At 36.9% G+C, this 18,356-nt stretch overlaps 1 protein-coding gene across 8 annotated transcripts in view; it reads left to right on the top strand.

Moving 5' to 3' along the window:
• TXNDC16 (thioredoxin domain containing 16) overlaps window positions 1-18,356 on the top strand; it is a 107,229-nt gene that overhangs the window by 48,623 nt on the left and 40,250 nt on the right. For 7 of the 8 annotated variants that reach the window (XM_059182101.1, XM_059182097.1, XM_059182096.1 and 4 more), the window contains 5 exons: window positions 2,301-2,391; window positions 6,368-6,518; window positions 11,937-12,005; window positions 13,695-13,861; window positions 14,249-14,309. In XM_059182101.1, coding sequence (XP_059038084.1) covers window positions 2,301-2,391; window positions 6,368-6,518; window positions 11,937-12,005; window positions 13,695-13,861; window positions 14,249-14,309 — 539 coding nt within the window. The remainder of the gene's footprint in view (window positions 1-2,300; window positions 2,392-6,367; window positions 6,519-11,936; window positions 12,006-13,694; window positions 13,862-14,248; window positions 14,310-18,356) is intronic. The other variant, XM_059182102.1, reaches the window with a different exon arrangement.

Below are 18,356 nucleotides of genomic sequence, written 5' to 3'. Positions count from 1 at the left end.
ATCCCTAGAGAGGACCAAAGACTGAGAGGCTAGGCTTTGCAAGTATCATCTATGAGGATAATGAAACCACCAAGGATTATGAGAGAATAATATTAGAATGACAATGTGACAGAAGCTAAATTTTTTTGTGGCATGAGGGGTTTGTTTCTGGCTGGGGTGGTAGATGACTTCAAGGCAGAATGGTGAGTGGAATACTCTGATGAACTCCTCATGTGGTAGGAGATTGGGGGGTGGGGGAGATGACTGCCTAGAAATGGCAGTGAGGAGAAAAGGGGAAATCAAATGAAATGGAAAGGAAGAAATGCTTCAAGTAAATAGAGAAAATTTCCCAGAACTGAAGGATTTGACCTTCCAGATTGGAAGGGCTCACTGAATCCCAGGATAATGGGTGAATGTAAAACATCTCATTTTGCAGTTTCAGAATGTTGGGAACAAATACTGTTCTAAAAGCTTCCAGAAAGAAAGAGTATACAGTTAAAGCATCAAGAATCAGAATTGCATTGGACTTCTCAGTTGCAGTCCTAGAAACCCAAGAAAATGGAGCAATGTTTTCAGAATTCTCAGGGGAAATGACTTGAACATAGAATTCAATATGCAGACAACTGTAGTTAGTTACAATATAAAATGAAGACATTTTTATAAGCATAAGGTCACAAAACATGTGTATTTCATATATCCTCTCACAAGCACAAGGTGCTAGAGAATGGGAGCAAGGGAGCAAATCAGTCAGGAGGATGTGGGTAATAGGCCAAAGGACCCAGCACAAGAGACAGAGTAAGAGAATCCCCAGGATGATGGTGAAGTGAGTAGTGAGTTCCCAGGATAGAAGCTGTGTAGCAGGCCCAGTCGCAGGCACTGCAGTGAATCTGTGGGCTCTGCAGAAGTGTCTCCAAGAAGAGGGAACTGCTCAGGTGCCCGATCTATTTGAAGTATTGAGAGCATTCGCCAGCAGTGGAAGAATTTAGCAATAGAAATAAATTAAAAAAAATTAAAAAGTTATAGCTAGTGCAGAAGTTGCTCGGAAAAGAAGAAATGTTCATTTGGCACTCTGTGACTCACTTGTAAATAGTATTTGCTGAGTTATGACAATGTAAATGCAGATAATTAAGCTAATAAAAATTAGAACTATATTGGGATCATTGAGGGGATAGAAGTGTGTATGTGGGGTGAGGTTTTGGGAAAGAGCTAAGTTATCACCTGCCATAGTGGGAAGTCAATAAATAGTAATGATAACACTTAAAAAATCAAGAGATAAGAGTTGGAGGTAAATACCAAAAGAAACAATAAAGGAATTGAAAGTAGCTGTCCCTTGGGAATTGGAAATGGGATGGAGGGTGGGGGATAAATTGTTGTTTTTCTTAATATGTTTTAGAGAATTGCTTCTTTTTATTTATTTATTTATTAGAAATATTTTATTTATTTATTTGACAGAAAGAGAGAGAGCGCATGCACAAGTCAGCAGAGCATCAGGCAGAGGGAGACGGAAAAGCAGGCCCCCAGCTGAGCAGAGAGCCTGATGCAGGGTTTGATCCCTGGACTCTGGGATAATGACCTGAGCCAAAGGCAGACGCTTAACCAGCTGAGCTACCCAGGCACCCAGAATTGCCTTTTTTTTTTTTTTTTTTTTCTAAATTTATTTATTTATTTATTTGACAGAGAGAGACCACAAGCAGGCAGAGAGGCAGGCAGAGAGAGAGAAGGAAGCAGGCTCCCCGCTGAGCAGAGAGCCCGATGCGGGGCTCGATCCCAGGACCCTGAGATCATGACCTGAGCCGAAGGCAGAGGCTTTAACCCACTGAGCCACCCAGGGGCCCCTGAATTGCTTTTTTTTAAACTATATATAAGAATAAGTTTGAAATGTGTAAGCCTGATGATTCACAGAACCCTACCCCAGGGCAAATAATACATTATATGTTAATAAAAATCATTTAAAAAAGAATAACTTTGATTAAAAGAAAACCAAGCCAGAAACAATAAGTAGGCATATACATATGTAAAATATAACATGTAAAAATTGGATGGTGGATGCATAGCCTTCCCCCTACTATGAGGAGGAAACTGTCACAGATTTGTCATAGGTTATATTCTCAAGTATAACTCATTTCTATTTCCTATTAACTTTTCTCTTTCCTTGAATATAATAGACTTTTCATAATTTCTTTAACTGCCTGCATTTTCTCAACTGGGATTCCTACAAGGAATTTTTCTTCATAATAGAGCTTCAAAGGGTGTAGGACAGTACTCAGAGAGTCACACAAACTAACTTCTTATGTCTCCCAACTCTCTTATCTTTTCTTCAGAACACAGAGCAGTCATGGAAGCTGCTTTTGTATATGGGACTACATACCAGTTTGTTCTAACCACAGAAACTGCCCTTTTGGAAAGTATTGGGTATGTACAAGAGGGATATGTCAACAATTTTATGTTTGCTTCTTTCCCATTACTTACTCAGCATCTCCATCAGAGTTTATATCATGAGCTTACCCGAGAGGAATTGTAAGCAGATGGGAATATATAAATGAAACTGCAAATCTCCTTCATTGTTACTGTCTTCCATTGTATAGTCTGAAAATGAATTTAAATATACAGAGGTGATATTAGGCTAAGGTGAACAAAGACACTATGGATAAGCCACAATATGTGATCCCATGAGTGGCCAAGCATATTTTAGGAATAGATCTCCCACAGTGATCCCATAGGTTATAAAATAACAGCTTTCATAACTAAACTCCAGAATTTTTTTCTGAGAGTTCTTTAAGTTACTTTGTCAGAAGAGTCTTTTTTTTTTTAAGATTTTATTTATTTATTGGACAGACAGAGATCACAAGTAGGCAGAGAGGCAGGCAGAGAGGAGGAAGCAGGCTCCCCGCTGAGCAGAGAGTCCGATGTGGGGCTCGATCCCAGGACCCTGAGATCAGGACATGAGCAGAAGGCAGAGGCTTTAACCCACTGAGCCACCCAGGTGCCCCTGTCAGAATAGTCTTAAATATATTTAAGTACAGTTTTTGAGCATAATTTTTTAAATGTTTATTTTTCTTGTCTAGTTTCTAGCTTACAATTTTAGGTAGAGGCCTTCTTTTGACTTTTTGCCTGGGCAACCTAGGGTTGACATTTCTTTCCTTTGATAATTATAGACACAGGGAATAGCCAGTGTATTTTAAAGATTTTTCCTCAAAATGCTCTTCAGGAAAATTAATAGGAAGCAAGGCAAAATGGTGATCATGTGACCTTTTTATACCATGCAAGGGTTTTTGTTTTTGTTTTGGTTTTTAGTTTTATTTTTATTTTTCAGAGGATGAGAGAAGCACAAGCAGGGGAAGAGACAGGCACAGGGAGAAGCAGACTCCCTGTTGGTAGGAGCCTGATGTGGGATCGATCCCAGGACCCTGAAATCATGACCTGAGCCGAATGCAGACCCTTAACCCATGTCCCAACAATGCAAGAGTTTTTAATTAGCCCTCCTGCTGACCTCTTGGAAAACAGTGACTATTTGATAAAACCACATGCAATTAATTAAGTCCCAGACATTTTACAACTCTGTAAATTTAGAGTTTAGTGCATAGAAGGCTGATTAGGTGAAATGATTTTTTGGAAGTGGCTAGGTGGGGAATAAGGTTGTAGAGAGAAGTTATGTTTTTACTGCACTGTACAACACTGGCCAGCATTTTCTCATTGGCCACCTTTTCTCACTTGTCTCTTCTGATTAGACTGTCATTCTGTGGACTCCTTCATTAATGAATTAAAGAAAACTTTGATGCATGATCACTGTCTATATACAGATTAATATTTTTAACCATTTGGGGACTTTTGCTGACAAAACCACCAAGCTTTGCTATAAGTCACTGAGTCTCAAGATAGGATAAGCAGTGGTTTAGCCAGCTGCTTTGCAACTCTCAGTGTTGACTGCCAGTTTCCATCCCAGAATGGGGGAAACCTGGTTGTTCTCATCTCATGGTGATTCTGTGACAGCCCTACAGTTTTGCTGCCAGTTAATTGTATATTTTTCTGTGTTCCTAGCTTATTCCTTTTCTGGTGATGAATAGTTGCAGATAAAGGTGACATGCTTAAAACACAGAAGATATAGGTCCTATCATTTATCTTATAAAATCTGTTCAGCAAGATATACCACATACATAGGATATTCTGATCTATGGCTAGACGTGATAATGGTCTGTAAGGATTTTTGCCTTCCCCTATTTTTAAAATGAGAATTTTAAAATATCCAGTTACTCTTTTTTTTTTTTTTGGTATACTTTTGAATATTTAATATATTGGAGATGTTTCAGTATTCATCTATTCATGGATAGCAAGATGATAAAGAGTCCAGCCTAGACCTGAAATGATAGGGAGGGACTTTGCCTTCAGAGTACTATAGTCCTATGGCATGACTTCTGGATGAAGTAGTTGGCTATGACTTTGGGTTGTCTCCTAATGGAGGAGAGGTGAATGCATTTTTTTCTTTCATTTGTTCATTCTTTTATTCAACAAATAGTTATTGAATACCGTCTATACACTAGGCACTATTCTAGTTGCTGGAGCTGTTAACACTGGGTAGGTCTAGTATATTAATCATTATATCATGTTGGGCCTGAATTTGTTTGAAGTTATATGTTGGTTAAGGAGGGTGTATAGGATAGGTAGTATAAGAGGTGGCATTCTATAGGAATACAAGTACGTTTTGTTTTCTCCCCACACTCCCCTCTTAAAGGATCTGTGTATAGGCCAAGGATGTTAGCCCCTCACCCCATACATGTTATCATCAGTTAGATCAGAGGTGGTCACCTGATCTAGGGTCAACCAGACCACTGGCTTACCTTAGCAAATGAGATTCCCCTCTCTCAGGAACTTGGAATTGGACATGGAGAAATAGGATTATATAGTGTTTTGGCTCTCTTGCTCATAGGAATGTTTTGGCCATGTAGAAGTAAAGCAGCGAGGGTTGTCTTTATATATAAAGAGATATGAGAGCTGAAAAATATTAATGGCAAAATGAAGATCCCTTGAACTCCTGCTGTTCAGATCTATACATTTGTTCTCTGATTTAATTGCTTGAATTTTCCTTGTGTTCTGTGATATGTGCTTCTACACTTCCAGTAAGCCCCCTCTCCACCTTTTTGGTTTCTGTTACCTACAACCAATGATTTCTGATGAAATAACTTTCCAAAATTATTTTATTATTTCAGAGGTTATGATATGATGTTCAACCTCAACTGGGTCCTCCTGCTTTCAAAACTTAGCTTTTAATATATGTAACCATATGAGACCCTAAATAGTCCAAAGTTAAGTACTTTGAGTTTAAGTGTCAAAAATTAAGTACTTTAATTGGGTTTTAGCTATATCGTTTCTTTGTCTAAAGTACCCATTGTCTTATCTTGTTCGGGAAGTTCTATCTTTTTTACAAACCTCTTTTTCCTTTCCTTCTTTCTCCTCTCTGACTTGAGGCAGAATGAAATATTTCTTTGTTTCTCTTAGTACTTTGCATATTGTAGCACTTACAGACTACATTAGAAAAAACTGTATGTCCTTTATACTAAGCCCCTCAAGAATTTGAATCATCTTACTCATCTTAGTCTTTTGTATTTGGTATAGGGCCTAACACAGAATAGGCTTTATAGTCCTTGACTGATTGTTTCTTTAACCATTGAATCTATTAGAATTTAGTTTGTAATTAAATTTGAAATCAGTGAACCTCAGATCTCTGAGCATGTATCAAGAATTAAAATAACATTTAAAAAATAAAAATTTGCAGTATTTTGCCAAACCCTGCTAATGCCATATGGAGATTTTTTAAATGCTATTTTAATTTTGGCAAACTTTACTTACCCACTATGAGTTTATCTTTGAATTCTCTTATTGAAGGGATGCCAGAACTCAAATTATAAGCCATATTTGCTGAGTTTTGTAATATTTCAGATACTAACTCACAAACTCCCACAAACTGTCACATGGTTTCTATCTTAAGGCATGTTTTGGCTGAAGTTTATTCAAAACAGATTTGAGTTTAAATTAAACCTAGAAAATTTGTGTTACAAGGCTTTATTTAGCATAGCTCTAGAAAAGCAACTACATTCGAAGATAATCTCCTTGTCCTCAAGGTGACAGTCTTTTATTTAAAAAAAAAAATTGTGTGGACCTGACTATAACCTAATTTAGAAGTTTAGGGAAAAAATTGCTAATACAACTCTAAAACTGTATCTTCCTTTTTGCTTAGGTCCATTTTATTTTGTTTTACTGTTTTAGATTTTTACTAAAACAGTAACTAAAACACATGAGACTTAAAGATATTTGAACTATGTCTTTCTGAATAGTAGAAAGACAATACATTGAACTTCTTCAAATGAATCTGTCCCTAATTTTTTATTTGTAGCACTGAGGATATTAAAAATGCACATCTCTACTTTTTTCATTGTAAACAAGTCTTGGATTTGACTGAGCAATGTAGAAGAACACTGATGGAACCACCACTGACTACATTGAATATACATAGATTTATTAAGACAATGGAAGCTCCTCTTCTGGTATGTTTCATATTTTATTTTATTATTTTTTTAAAGATTTCATTTATCTGTTTTGAGAGAGAGAGAGCACGCATAAGCAGGGGGAGGGACAGAGGCAGAGGGAGAGAGAGAATCCAACCCAGACTCCATGCAGAGCACGGATCCCAATGCTAGGCTTGATCCCATGACCCTGAGATCATGATCTAAGCTGAAACCGGGAGCTGGTGGCTCAGCCAACAGACTCACCCAGGTGCCCTGTAGGTTTCTTATTTTAATATATTAGGTCATTCACATGTAAAATTTATTACAGTTATGCATTTTACTTAGATGAACTCTATCTTTTTCCCTTTCCTTAGACCTATTGCTTTCACTGAGGGGGATTTAGGAGTATTTGCTTATTAAAGGTAGAATAGAAGATACACTGTTCATGAGATGACATTTTAATGCCTGGAAATATTGTTGTATTGAAATCCAAATATAACCATGTGTAAGTGGAAATATTCTGTGGTAGTTTTAATGAACTGCGACCACTCCAAGAACACATACATACATATACATACACACTACATCTTCTATTGATGGACATCTAGGTTCTTTCCATAGTTTGGCTATTGTGGACTTTGCTGCTATAAACATTCGGGTGCACGTTTCCCTTTGGATCACTACATTCTTTAATTTCCTGGTTGACCCATGCATTCCTTAGTAGTAGGATGCTCTTTAGCCTCCATGTATTTGAGTTCTTTCCAACTTGCCTCTTGTGATTGATTTCTAGCTTCAGAGCACTGTGGTTTGAAAATCTGCAGGGAATGATCCCAATCTTTTGGTGCTGGTTGAGACTTGATTTGTGACCCAGGATGTGATCTATTCTGGAGAATGTTCTATGTGCACTAGAGAAGAATGTGTATTCTGTTGCTTTGGGATGGAATGTTCTGAATACATCTGTGATGTCCATCTGGTCCAGTGTGTCATTTAAGGCCTTTATTTCCTTGTTGATCTTTTGCTTAGATGATCTGTCCATTTCAGTGAGGGGGGGTGTTAAAGTCCCCTACTATTATTGCATTATTTTCTATGTGTTTCTTTGATTTTGTTATTAATTGGTTTATATAGTTGGTTGCTCCCATGTTAATGGCATAGATATTTAAAATTGTTAGATCTTCTTGTTGGACAGACCCTTTAAGTATGATACAGTGTCCTTCCTCATCTCTTATTAGAGTCTTTGGCTTAAAATCTAATTTATCTGATATAAGGATTGCCACCCCAGCTTTCTTTTGATGTCCATTAGCATGGTAAATTGTTTTTCGCCTCCTCACTTTAAATCTGGAGGTGTCTTTGGGTCTAAAATGAGTTTCTTGTAGACAGCATATTGATGGGTTTTGCTTTTTATCCATTCTGATATGCTGTGTCTTTTGATGGGGCATTTAGCCCATTTACATTCAGGGTAACTATTGTGAAAGATAGGAAGTTAGTGCCACTGTATTGCCTGTAAGATGACTGTTACTGTATATTGTCTCTGTTCCTTTCTGGTCTATGTTACTTTTAGGTTCTTTCTTTGCATAGAGGACCCCTTTCAATATTTCCTGTAGGGCTGGTTGGGTGTTTGCAAATTCTTTTAGTTTTTGTTTGTCCTGGAAGCTTTTTATCTTTCCTTCTATTTTCAATGATAGCCTAGCTAGATATAGTATTCTTGGCTGCATATTTTTCTCATTTAGTGCTCTGAATATATCATGTCAGTTCTTTCTGGCCTGCCAGGTCTCTGTGAATAAATCTGCTGCCAATCTAATATTTCTACCATTGTATGTTATGGACTTCTTGTCCTGAGCTGCTTTCAGGATTTTCTCTTTGTTACCAAGACTTGTAAGTTTTACTATTAGATGACAGGGTGTGGACCTATTTTTATTGATTTTGAGGGGGATTCTCTGCACCTCCTGGATTTTGATGCTTGTTTTCTTTGTTGCATTAGGGAAATTCTCTACTATAATTCGCCCCAATATACCTTCTCCCCCCCTCTCTTTCTTCTTCTTCTTCCGGAATCCCAATTATTCTAATATTGTTTCATCTTATGGTATCACTTCTCTTTCAGATTCTCCCCTTGTGGTCCTGTAGTTGTTTGTCTCTCTTTTGCTCAGCTTCTTTATTCTCCGTTATTTGATCTTCTATATCACTAATTCTCTCTTCTTCCTCATTTATCCTGGCAGTAAGAGCCTCCAATTTTAATTGTACATCATTAATAGCTTTTAAAAATTTCAACTTGGTTAGAATTTAGTTCTTTTATTTCTCCAGAAGGGGATTTTATTTCTCCTGGAAGTTTTTCTCTAGTATCTTCCATGCCTTTTTCAAGCCCACCTAGCACCTTGAGAATCGTCGTTCTGAACTCTAGTTGTGACATATTACTAATGTCTGTATTGATTAGGTCCCTAGCCTTTAGTACTGCCCCTTGTTCTTTTTTTTTTGTGGTGAGTTTTTCCACCTTGTCATTTTATCCAGATAAGAATATATGAATGAGAGAATAAAATACTAAAAGGGTGGCAAAGACCCCCCAAAAATTATGCTAACCAAATCAGAAGAGACCCAAAACCAGGGGGAGAAGTAAGGGGGATAAAAGAAATAGAAATTAAAAAAATATATATATATATTATATATATATATATATATATATATATATATATATATATATATGTTTGTTTATTTATTTTAGACTGGTGAATAGAACAGAGCCACCCATTTGATTTTGGGTGTATTTTGGTCTCTTAGAAGAAACTACCTCCCAAAATTTTAAAGAAAGAGAAACTTATATATATACAAAAATCAGGGTAAACACGATGAAGGGGTAGAATATGCTATAAAGATGAAAATTAAAAAAAAACTCTAAGTTGGTATATTTTGATTTATTAGAAGAAATTATATCCCAAAATTTTAAAAAAACCTATATGTATTCAAAAAATAAAGTCCAATACAATGAAGGGATAAAATATGACTGTAATAATGAAGGTTTAAAAAGATGTTTTTTTAAAAGAAAGCTATTGTTAAGATAAACTAGTTTAAAAATGTTATAGGAGGAAAGAGAAAAGTTAAAAAATAGAATAAGAAAAAAAGTAAAATTAAAAACAATTTAACTTTTCAAGACTAAAGGATTATGGGGAAAAAAATCATGAATCCTATGCATTACTTTCTCCTAGCTCTGGAGTTCTGTTGTTCTGCTTGTTCGGTCAGCTTGGTCTTGGCTGGAGGTTCTTGCTGATCTTCTGCGGGGGGGTGGGGGGGTGGGGGGGTGTCCTTTTGTAGTGATTATCAAATGTCTTTGCCCGAGGTGGAATTGCACTGCCCTTGCCAGGGGCCAGGCTAAGTAATATGTTCTGGTTCACTCTTGGGATCTTTTGTTCCCTGAACTTTTCCCTACAGCTCAAGTATTAAAATGGCGGCCTCCCAATTTCCAGCCCAGAGGAGCCGAGAGCTCAGGGCCCCACTCCTCAGTGTGCCCTCAAAGAAAAGCAGTTACTCCTGTCTTCCTGGTCTCCAGCTTTGCTCTGTGCTCACCCAGCCTGTGACTGAGCATTTCTGTCTCTGGCACACAGCTCCATTTGGAGTCTTCAAACCCAGCAGATTCCTGCCACACATTCCTGTGCCACTCCTCCTGGGGGGGGGGTCCTCTCTGGATCTGCCACTTGTGGAGTCCCTGCTCGAAGAGCAGTGGCTCGACTGTGCCGGGGTTCACGGTTTAAGGTAATCCCGAGCTGAGAGCTCACTCCTCGTCTCTGTCTCTGTAGTTGGCTTCCCTGCTCCAATACCTGCGAGCTCTGTTACACTCAGACACCTCCAATCTTTCTGTGACCCTACGGGAACTGAGACCACACTGTCCCCATGAGGGCTCTACTCTGCTTTGCCTCTGGAACGATGTCCCTTAGTGGAGCAAACTTCTAAAAGTTCTGATTTTGTGCTTTGCTGCTCCACTGCTTGCTGGGAGCCAGCCCCTCCCGCCGCGGTCTATCTTCCTGTTGCTTCGGATTCACTTCTCTGCATGTCCTACCTTTCAGAAAGTTGTCGATTTTCTGTTCCTAGAATTGCTGCTCTTCTTCTCTTCTATCTCTTGTTGAGTTTGTAGGTGTTCAGATGGTTTGTTAACTATCTAGCTGAACTCCTGGGACCTGATGTCATTTCAGTCTGCTACTCCTCTGCCATCTTGCCTCTCTGTCCACTTTATTTTTTAAAGATTCTACTTATTTGTCAGAGAGAGAGCACAAGCAGGGGAGAGGGGTAGAGAGAGAGAAGCAGGCTGCCCGTGAAGCAAGGAGCTCAATGCAGGACTGGATTTCAGGATCATGGGATCATGACTTGAGCCAAAGGCAGATCCTTAACCAACTGAGCCACCCAGGTATCCTGAATGAGCCATCTTTAAAGCAGACCTTTTGCCTCCTGTCCAAAGGCCCTGCTAATGCTACATGGATCAGAGATGAGCTTGCAAATATACAATCAAAATAAGTGATTCTTGTTATTTTAAGCCATTGGGTTTTGGAGTACTTTGCTACACACACACAGTGATAGATGGTCAGAAAACACTCTTTAGGTGATCTTATCTGTTTCTATAGCATTAACTATACTGAGTCTCCAATCCGAACTTTCAGGTTAAATTTTTCTTTGGATTTCCTGATCTATATAATTAACTACTAATTAGATGTATCTCTCCTTAAGCTTAGTATGCCCAACATCTATGTGTTGTCCTTGTCCACCATCTGTTCTTTCTCCATTATCCCTTAATTTACTATCAAGTCATTCATAGCAGAAACCTGGGAAATCATTCTCAAATCCTGCATCTCCCCACATCTAATTTTACATCTTAAATATCTTTTGAATTCCTTATTCTAACAGCCAATGCCTTAATTGAGGTTTTCACCATCTCTCATGTTCTATTTTAGTAAAGTAACTGATGTGGTCTCTATACCTCCCTTTTTTTCTCCCCACTCCTTTAAGTTCATACTTGCCTTTGCTGGTAGAGTAATATTTTTAAACACACATGTTAAAATATTTTGTACAATTTCTAAATGGTTTCAATTCATTTACAGAAGAAAGCCACACTTCCTTAGGAAGAGGTAATAGTTTTTAATGATTTGGCTCCTTGCCAGATCTCCACCCTTACTGCTTATTCCTCGTTTTCAGTTTTTAATGTTGAATTACTGATTGTTCTCCAACTGTTTCTTCAGGTTGTTCTACCTATTTAGGCTTTGGTATAATTCAGTTCAATGTGATTGTAGGACGAGGTCCCCACTTTCTTGCTGCTCATTGGCTGGTGTTGCTCTTAGCTTCTACAGGCTGTTCACAGGTCCTAGCCACAGGGCCTTCTCAAAAAATTACAGCTTCTTCCGTCAGAGCCAGCAGGACAATCCCACTGCATTGTGCCATGACAGTTTCTATAATGGAACCTAATCAAGGGAATGGCTATTTTAGGGACTGGGATTATGCAAGATTGGTGCACCAGGAATCAAGGGGACCATTTTGGAATTTGACCTATCATGGGTAAATATCAATTTTTCTCTAGAAACTTTTAGGATTAAAAAAAATCATCAATAATTGTAAAGCTTGCAAGAAGGGATCTTCCTGTATATCTACTTTTATCCACTATTTGGTTACTCAGTAGGCTCTTTCAGTCTGGCAATTCATGTTCCTTCAGTCATGGGAAACTTTTGTGTTTATTTCAGTGGCGATTTTTTCCCTTATTTTTTCTCCCTTCTCTCTTTCTGGGACTCCCATTTGGACATTGGACCTCTTGAACCAGTCTTCACCTTTATTACATTTTCTCCTATTTTCCATCTTTTGCTGTATGTACTTTCTGGCAGATTTGTTCAATTTTAATTTTTATTTCTTTATGGATGCAGTATCTTCCCATCACCTGGAGATTATCAGGGGTGGTTTTCTGAATCTGCTTCCTGAATAGTCTGTGCTATCTCCATGTTATCTGTTTTTCTCTTTGTTCTGGGTTCTATCTTTTATGTTAGAGGCTTCCCTCAGATGCATGTTACTCCTTGGATATCTGTTTGTGATTTAGAAGATGAACCTTAAAAGCTGATTGGAAGTTCTAGGGATGTACATGAGACTTGTTAATTGTGAATTCTATAGGGTGATTAGACCTGGGCTGCTTTTTGGAGAACCCTAATGTCAGTATCCTCAGGCTTTTTCTTGGGCTTAATGATTCTCAGAAAAGGATCTTCCCATCTTCTGCTCAGAGGACAGAAGTCTGGCCACTTTTATTCTGGGAAATGAGTGGGTAGGGAGTTGGGGGCATCTTAGCATTTGGTTACTTAATGCCCCCACTTTTGGCATGGCATTCACACTCTGAGATTTTCTGAAGTCACCCCCAGATTTCTTCTGGTGTGAGGGAGGAATAGTTGCCTAAACTCAATGGATTTGGAGGGGAATCTCAGTATCTAACTCCTCCAAAGCTTTTACTTGTATTCCTCCTTATTTCAGAGCCTTCCTGCTACTGCCCTCCAGTATTTCTCTCCTGGTTCCAGAGACACCAGGCACTGAAAAACCCTGAGCAATTATAGGGATGCTGTACTTGATTGAATTGTTTCTTAGCTTTCTCTCTCCTGGCTTACTGTTTTGCTTTGTTAGATTCTCCTAAGTCAGTTATTATTCTGTTCTTCAGCTTCCAAAAAATGTTTGCCTTTTTTGTTTTCCTTTCTTCACATATGTATGTTTATCTCCTTTAAAGAAGATCTTCCTGCTATACTTTCCCTGGGATTACTGGAGGGAGTAAAATTAGATGTATATATTCAAGCTGCTGTCCTAACTCAGATGTTCCTCTTGTTTTGTAATACGTCATTACATGTTAAATTTTTATATGAAAGAATTTTTTTTGTCTTCCTATTTCCCTTGAAATACCTCTTTATCAATACTACACTATTTTATTTTATTTTTTAAAATTTCTTTATAATGCTCTTATTCCCTGGGGTTGTGATTTCATGTTTAACTCCTTGTAAATACATTAGTTTTATAATGCTTTAAGTATATAGGTACATCAGGAGGATTAACCTTAGGAAATAATGAGGTCATTTCTGTCACTATTAGATTTATTTCATGGGCTTGTAGTTTGTTTTTTTTTTTAATGCATGACTTCATTAATAAGAATTAAAATTTAAATCCAAATGTTGGAACCCTGTTTTCACACAGTGAAGACATTTTGTTCTTTTTTTTTAAATGAAGACTGAAGTTGCTGAAGACCCTCAACAGGTTTCAACTGTTCATCTCCAACTAGGATTACCACTGGTTTTTATTGTTAGTCAGCAAGCGACATATGAAGCTGATAGAAGGACTGCAGAATGGGTTGCTTGGCGACTTCTGGGGAAAGCAGGAGTTCTACTCTTGTTAAGGTATTTTAAACATTATGTATTCACTGTATTTAGCAAAGCACTAGAATTTTTCTCTTTTTAAAATGTGGTAATATCTTCACTTGTAAATAAACTTAGATCTCTAGTAAATTTTAATATAGTTAGAACCAGTTGTTGAGCTAAAGTCTGTATATTAATTATTAGCTTGGTTAAAATTTAGACCTTTAAACTTCGCTAAATGAAGATGGAGATGGAGACTGGAACATCTAGTCTCTATTTATATCTAAAATATCTCAAACTCAGTAAATTGTAATCTTTTTTCATAAATTGTTTTTAGTGTAAGAACTTATAGTTCTCTTTTATGTTGACATCCTGTATGACTGTTCTTCAGATCAGCCATATAAAACATTTATTTCCATTTTGAAAAAGGGACTCTTCGGAAGTGGACATTCCTCAGCATGCTAATGTGGTCTTCAGAAGAGCAGAAGAGGTTAGTTATTTTATGTATTGCTCTACAATGTCTGCTTATTTAAAGAAAGTTCAAATGTGTGGTCATAAAATAATATAAGCTTATTATAGAAACCAAATTCTATAAATTGTCACTATTCAAAGATTATGGCTGTTAACATTTTGGTGTTCTTTTTTTTTTTTCCATTTGTTAGTCTGTCTCTTTTCTCATGTTCATAAATATATATATATATATTTTAAGAAAATTAAGATCATGCTATATATCCTACCTGTCACATAAAATTATATCTAACTACTTGCTATTGTGCTATGATGCCTGCCTTTGTACGCTGTTTTGAATATCACTGGTTCTTTCCTTTGGCTAAATTTCTGGAGGTGAAGTTTGTCAAAGGAAATGGGATTTTTTTTTTTTAAAGATTTTATTTATTTATTTGACAGAGAGAGATCACAAGTAGGCAGAGAGGCAGGCAGAGAGAGAGAGAGAAAGAGGAGGAAGCAGGCTCCCTGCTGAGCAGAGAGCCCGATGCGGGACTCGATCCCAGGACCCTGAGATCATGACCTGAGCCGAAGGCAGCGGCTTAACCCACTGAGCCACCCAGGCGCCCGGAAATGGGATTTTTTAAGGCTGTTAGAATACATCGTCAAATTGCCCTCGAGAAACCAGCAAGATTTGGAATTCCTTGTTGTTCATACACTTTGCCACTACTGAGCATCATCATGTTAAAAAAAAATCTTCTCAACCCACAAAGTTCCTGTTTTAATTTGCATATTTTTGATTACTCGTGAGGTTGAACATTTTAAAAAGCTTATTCCCGTTTATTTGCCTTTGTAAATTTCTGTTAATGTTCCTTTTTCTTATGTTTCTTAAAATTTTTCTTTATTGTTAAGAACTCTTTAATTCTGCACATTTCAAAATATTATATAAATATGCTGAATAATTGATGTTTTTGAACTGCCAGTTAAAAAAATTTTTTTTTTAAATTGACCTAACTGATCTCTACACCCAACATAGGGCTCAAACTAATGATCCCAAGATCAAGAATTGGGTGCTCTACCGACTGAGCCAGCCAGCCAGGGGCCCCTGAACTGCCTGATAATTTAAACTTAAATTCTCTTGCCTAGGGCTATGGCATGAATACCAGGTCAATGGTTAGAAGACTGGATTCTGTTCCTTTGGTTCTGGGACTGGATTAATAAATTAACTTCGTCAAGCTCAGTTTTCTCATTTGTGAAATATTCGCAAAACCTTCCCTTATAACTTACAAGAAATTTATAAGACAAAATAGGAAAATACTTTGAAAACCGTAGTATTGTTCAAATGTAGTATGGGGCTAGTATGCTCTGCTTTTTGGCTAGGTCATGGAAAGAGTATTTCTGAAGCTGTTTTTTTGCTGATAGGTCAAGATCCTTAAATAAGAAATTATAATATTTATTATTAGGAAATAGGTTTTTTGGAAAAATTAAAATTCATGATGGTTTCTTAGTTTGATGTCTTAAATTATTAAAATACAGTAAAATATAGTAATTGCTAAAATATAGTAATATAGTAATGTATAACATGCAGTAAGATAGGTAATGAGATAGCTATCTCTGTGAAGATATTTTCTGTAAAGGATAGATGAGTCTTTTCTATCAATCTCTTTATTAAATTCACTGTAATTTTTTTTTAACCTTCTCATCAGGGCAATAATGTTCATTCTGGGTTGGTATAATCATTCTTTCTCTCTCCTTTCCAGGCAAAGGGTTTGAGGGTCCTTAAAGTATAGAACTGGTTGTATAGATAGTATTGTATGCTTATATTACTGTATTATAAGCCTTGTATAGTGAGTTTAAAACATCATTTAGTATTGTGTTAGTTCTTCAGAATTTTTTTCCTAGGGCACTAATTAGCAATATAGTATTAAGAGTTTATGCTATAGAATCTTATTGCCTAGTTCAAATCCCACTTTGTAACTCTGGGCAAATTACTTGACTTCTATATGTCTCTCTCTCTCTCTTTCTTTTTCATTGTAAAGAAGGGTTAATAATAATAAACCTACATTAATGAGTTGTTGGGTCAGTATATTAAAAGAAATAATGGAAAGTGCTAAATTAGCACAGGATCCAATACATTTGTATTGGATCAATAAATACTAATACTAATACTCATCTATTTATCCTTTCCATAAGTATTTATTGTGTACCTGCTTTGTTTCAAGCACAGGCCTAGGCTGAGGCTATAACAGTGAACAAAAGCAAGTTTTTGCCCTCATGGAGCTAATATTCTAGTGGCAGGAGACAAATACAAAACCAGTATAGCTAGAATTTCAGATGGTGTTAAAGACAATGGAAAAAAAAATCAAGGTAAGGTGAGAGAGTAGTCTTGGAAGACTTCACTGATTAGAAACAATAAAGCAAAGGAATATGCCTGTGGATATGTGGGGAAAGAGTCTTCTAGGCCGAGAGGACACATGTGCAGAAGCCCTGAGGAGAAGAGTTGTTTGTGTTTCAGCATAGTATTTTGAGGGAAAGTGTTAATGCCTAGGATATTTCTTAGTACCTGAGTTTTTATTTTTATTTATATTTATTTATTTATTTGTTTGTTTTTTAAAGATTTTATTTATTTATTTGACAGAGAGAGATCACAAGTAGGCAGAGAGGCAGGCAGAGAGAGAGGAAGGGAAGCAGTCTCCCCACTGAGCAGAGAGTCCAATGTGGGACTCGATCCCAGGACCCTGAGATCATGACCCGAGCCGAAGGCAGCGGCTTAACCCACTGAGCCACCCAGGCGCCCCAGTACCTGAGTTTTTAAAAGCCCTTTTTTAATTCCTTTCTTCAGAGCTTTTTTTCTTTTTTTAATAAAATCTACCAAACTGAAAAGTAGGAAAAAATGAACAACCATATCTTACTACCTAGATTCAGCAATTAATATTTTATTCTGTTTGTTTCACCTGTCACTTTTTTCTGAAACATTCCAAAGAATACTTGATATAATGACATTTACCCATAAATATCTAGCATGAAACTCTAAAAATTATTGTTGTTCTTCTATATATAACCACAATCTTATTATTACACTTAACAAAATTGACAGTAACTTGTTATATCATAGTGTAATCTCATAGCCAATTCCTACTCCAATTTTCTCATCTTAAAATTATTTTCTATAGATGTTTTTTGTGAACCAAAATTTAGTTAAGGATTATGAATTGCATTTGGTGTGTTTCTTAAATGTCTCAATGTCTTCTTTTCCCCCATGATAGTGCCTTTTAGATAAACGGGCCAGGGTTTCCATATTCTGGATTTGTCTGTTTTCTTTTGCTTTTGTCTGCCTTGCTCCTTTGTTCCCTTATGTTTCCTAAAAACTGGAAGTCAGATTGCCTAGCTCCATTAAACATTCTGGGTAAGAATACTTCACACTTCTGGTTCATTTGTATTTTATTTTATCCTAACATGGAGGATGTCTGGTTTTCTCACATAATGATGCTAGCTTTGATTACTGAATTAGGGTAGAGACAGTTAATTTTCTCCATCATAAAAGATGCATTTCCCTTATCCAATTAGCAAATAGACTGTAGATAGAAATGCAAACAAAACCACTAGAGATACCAGTACTTACCCCCCAGAATGGCTAAAAATTTAAGAAGTAACAATAGCAAGTGTTTGTAAGAAGGTAGAGTTACAAGAACTTTTGGTAGGAGAGTAAATTAGTACAATGAAAATTGGAAAAATATCTGGCAGTGCTTCCTAAAGCTGAGGCTATTTATATATCACGTGAACCAGCTGTTTCATTCCTAAGCATTGCCCAGCAGAAATGTGTATACACGTGCACCAAAAGACAGCTATGGTAATGTTCCTAGCAGTTAGTATTTATAATGGTCCAAAGCTGGAAATAACATACGTCCTTAAGCAATAGAGTGGATAAACACATACATGCATATGGTACATACTAGTATATTCATACAATGAATTCATCATTGGAAAAGAATAAACTGCTTTTGAATGTAACCTGAATATACCTCACAAATAGTGTTGAGCAAAAGAAGGGAAATGTTGTCACAGAAAGAGTTTAAGCTGTATATAATTCTAT

The sequence above is a fragment of the Mustela lutreola genome, chromosome 7, assembly GCF_030435805.1.
Source record: "Mustela lutreola isolate mMusLut2 chromosome 7, mMusLut2.pri, whole genome shotgun sequence".
Lineage (NCBI taxonomy): Eukaryota > Metazoa > Chordata > Mammalia > Carnivora > Mustelidae > Mustela > Mustela lutreola.
This window is presented reverse-complemented; position numbering and strand designations above follow the sequence as displayed.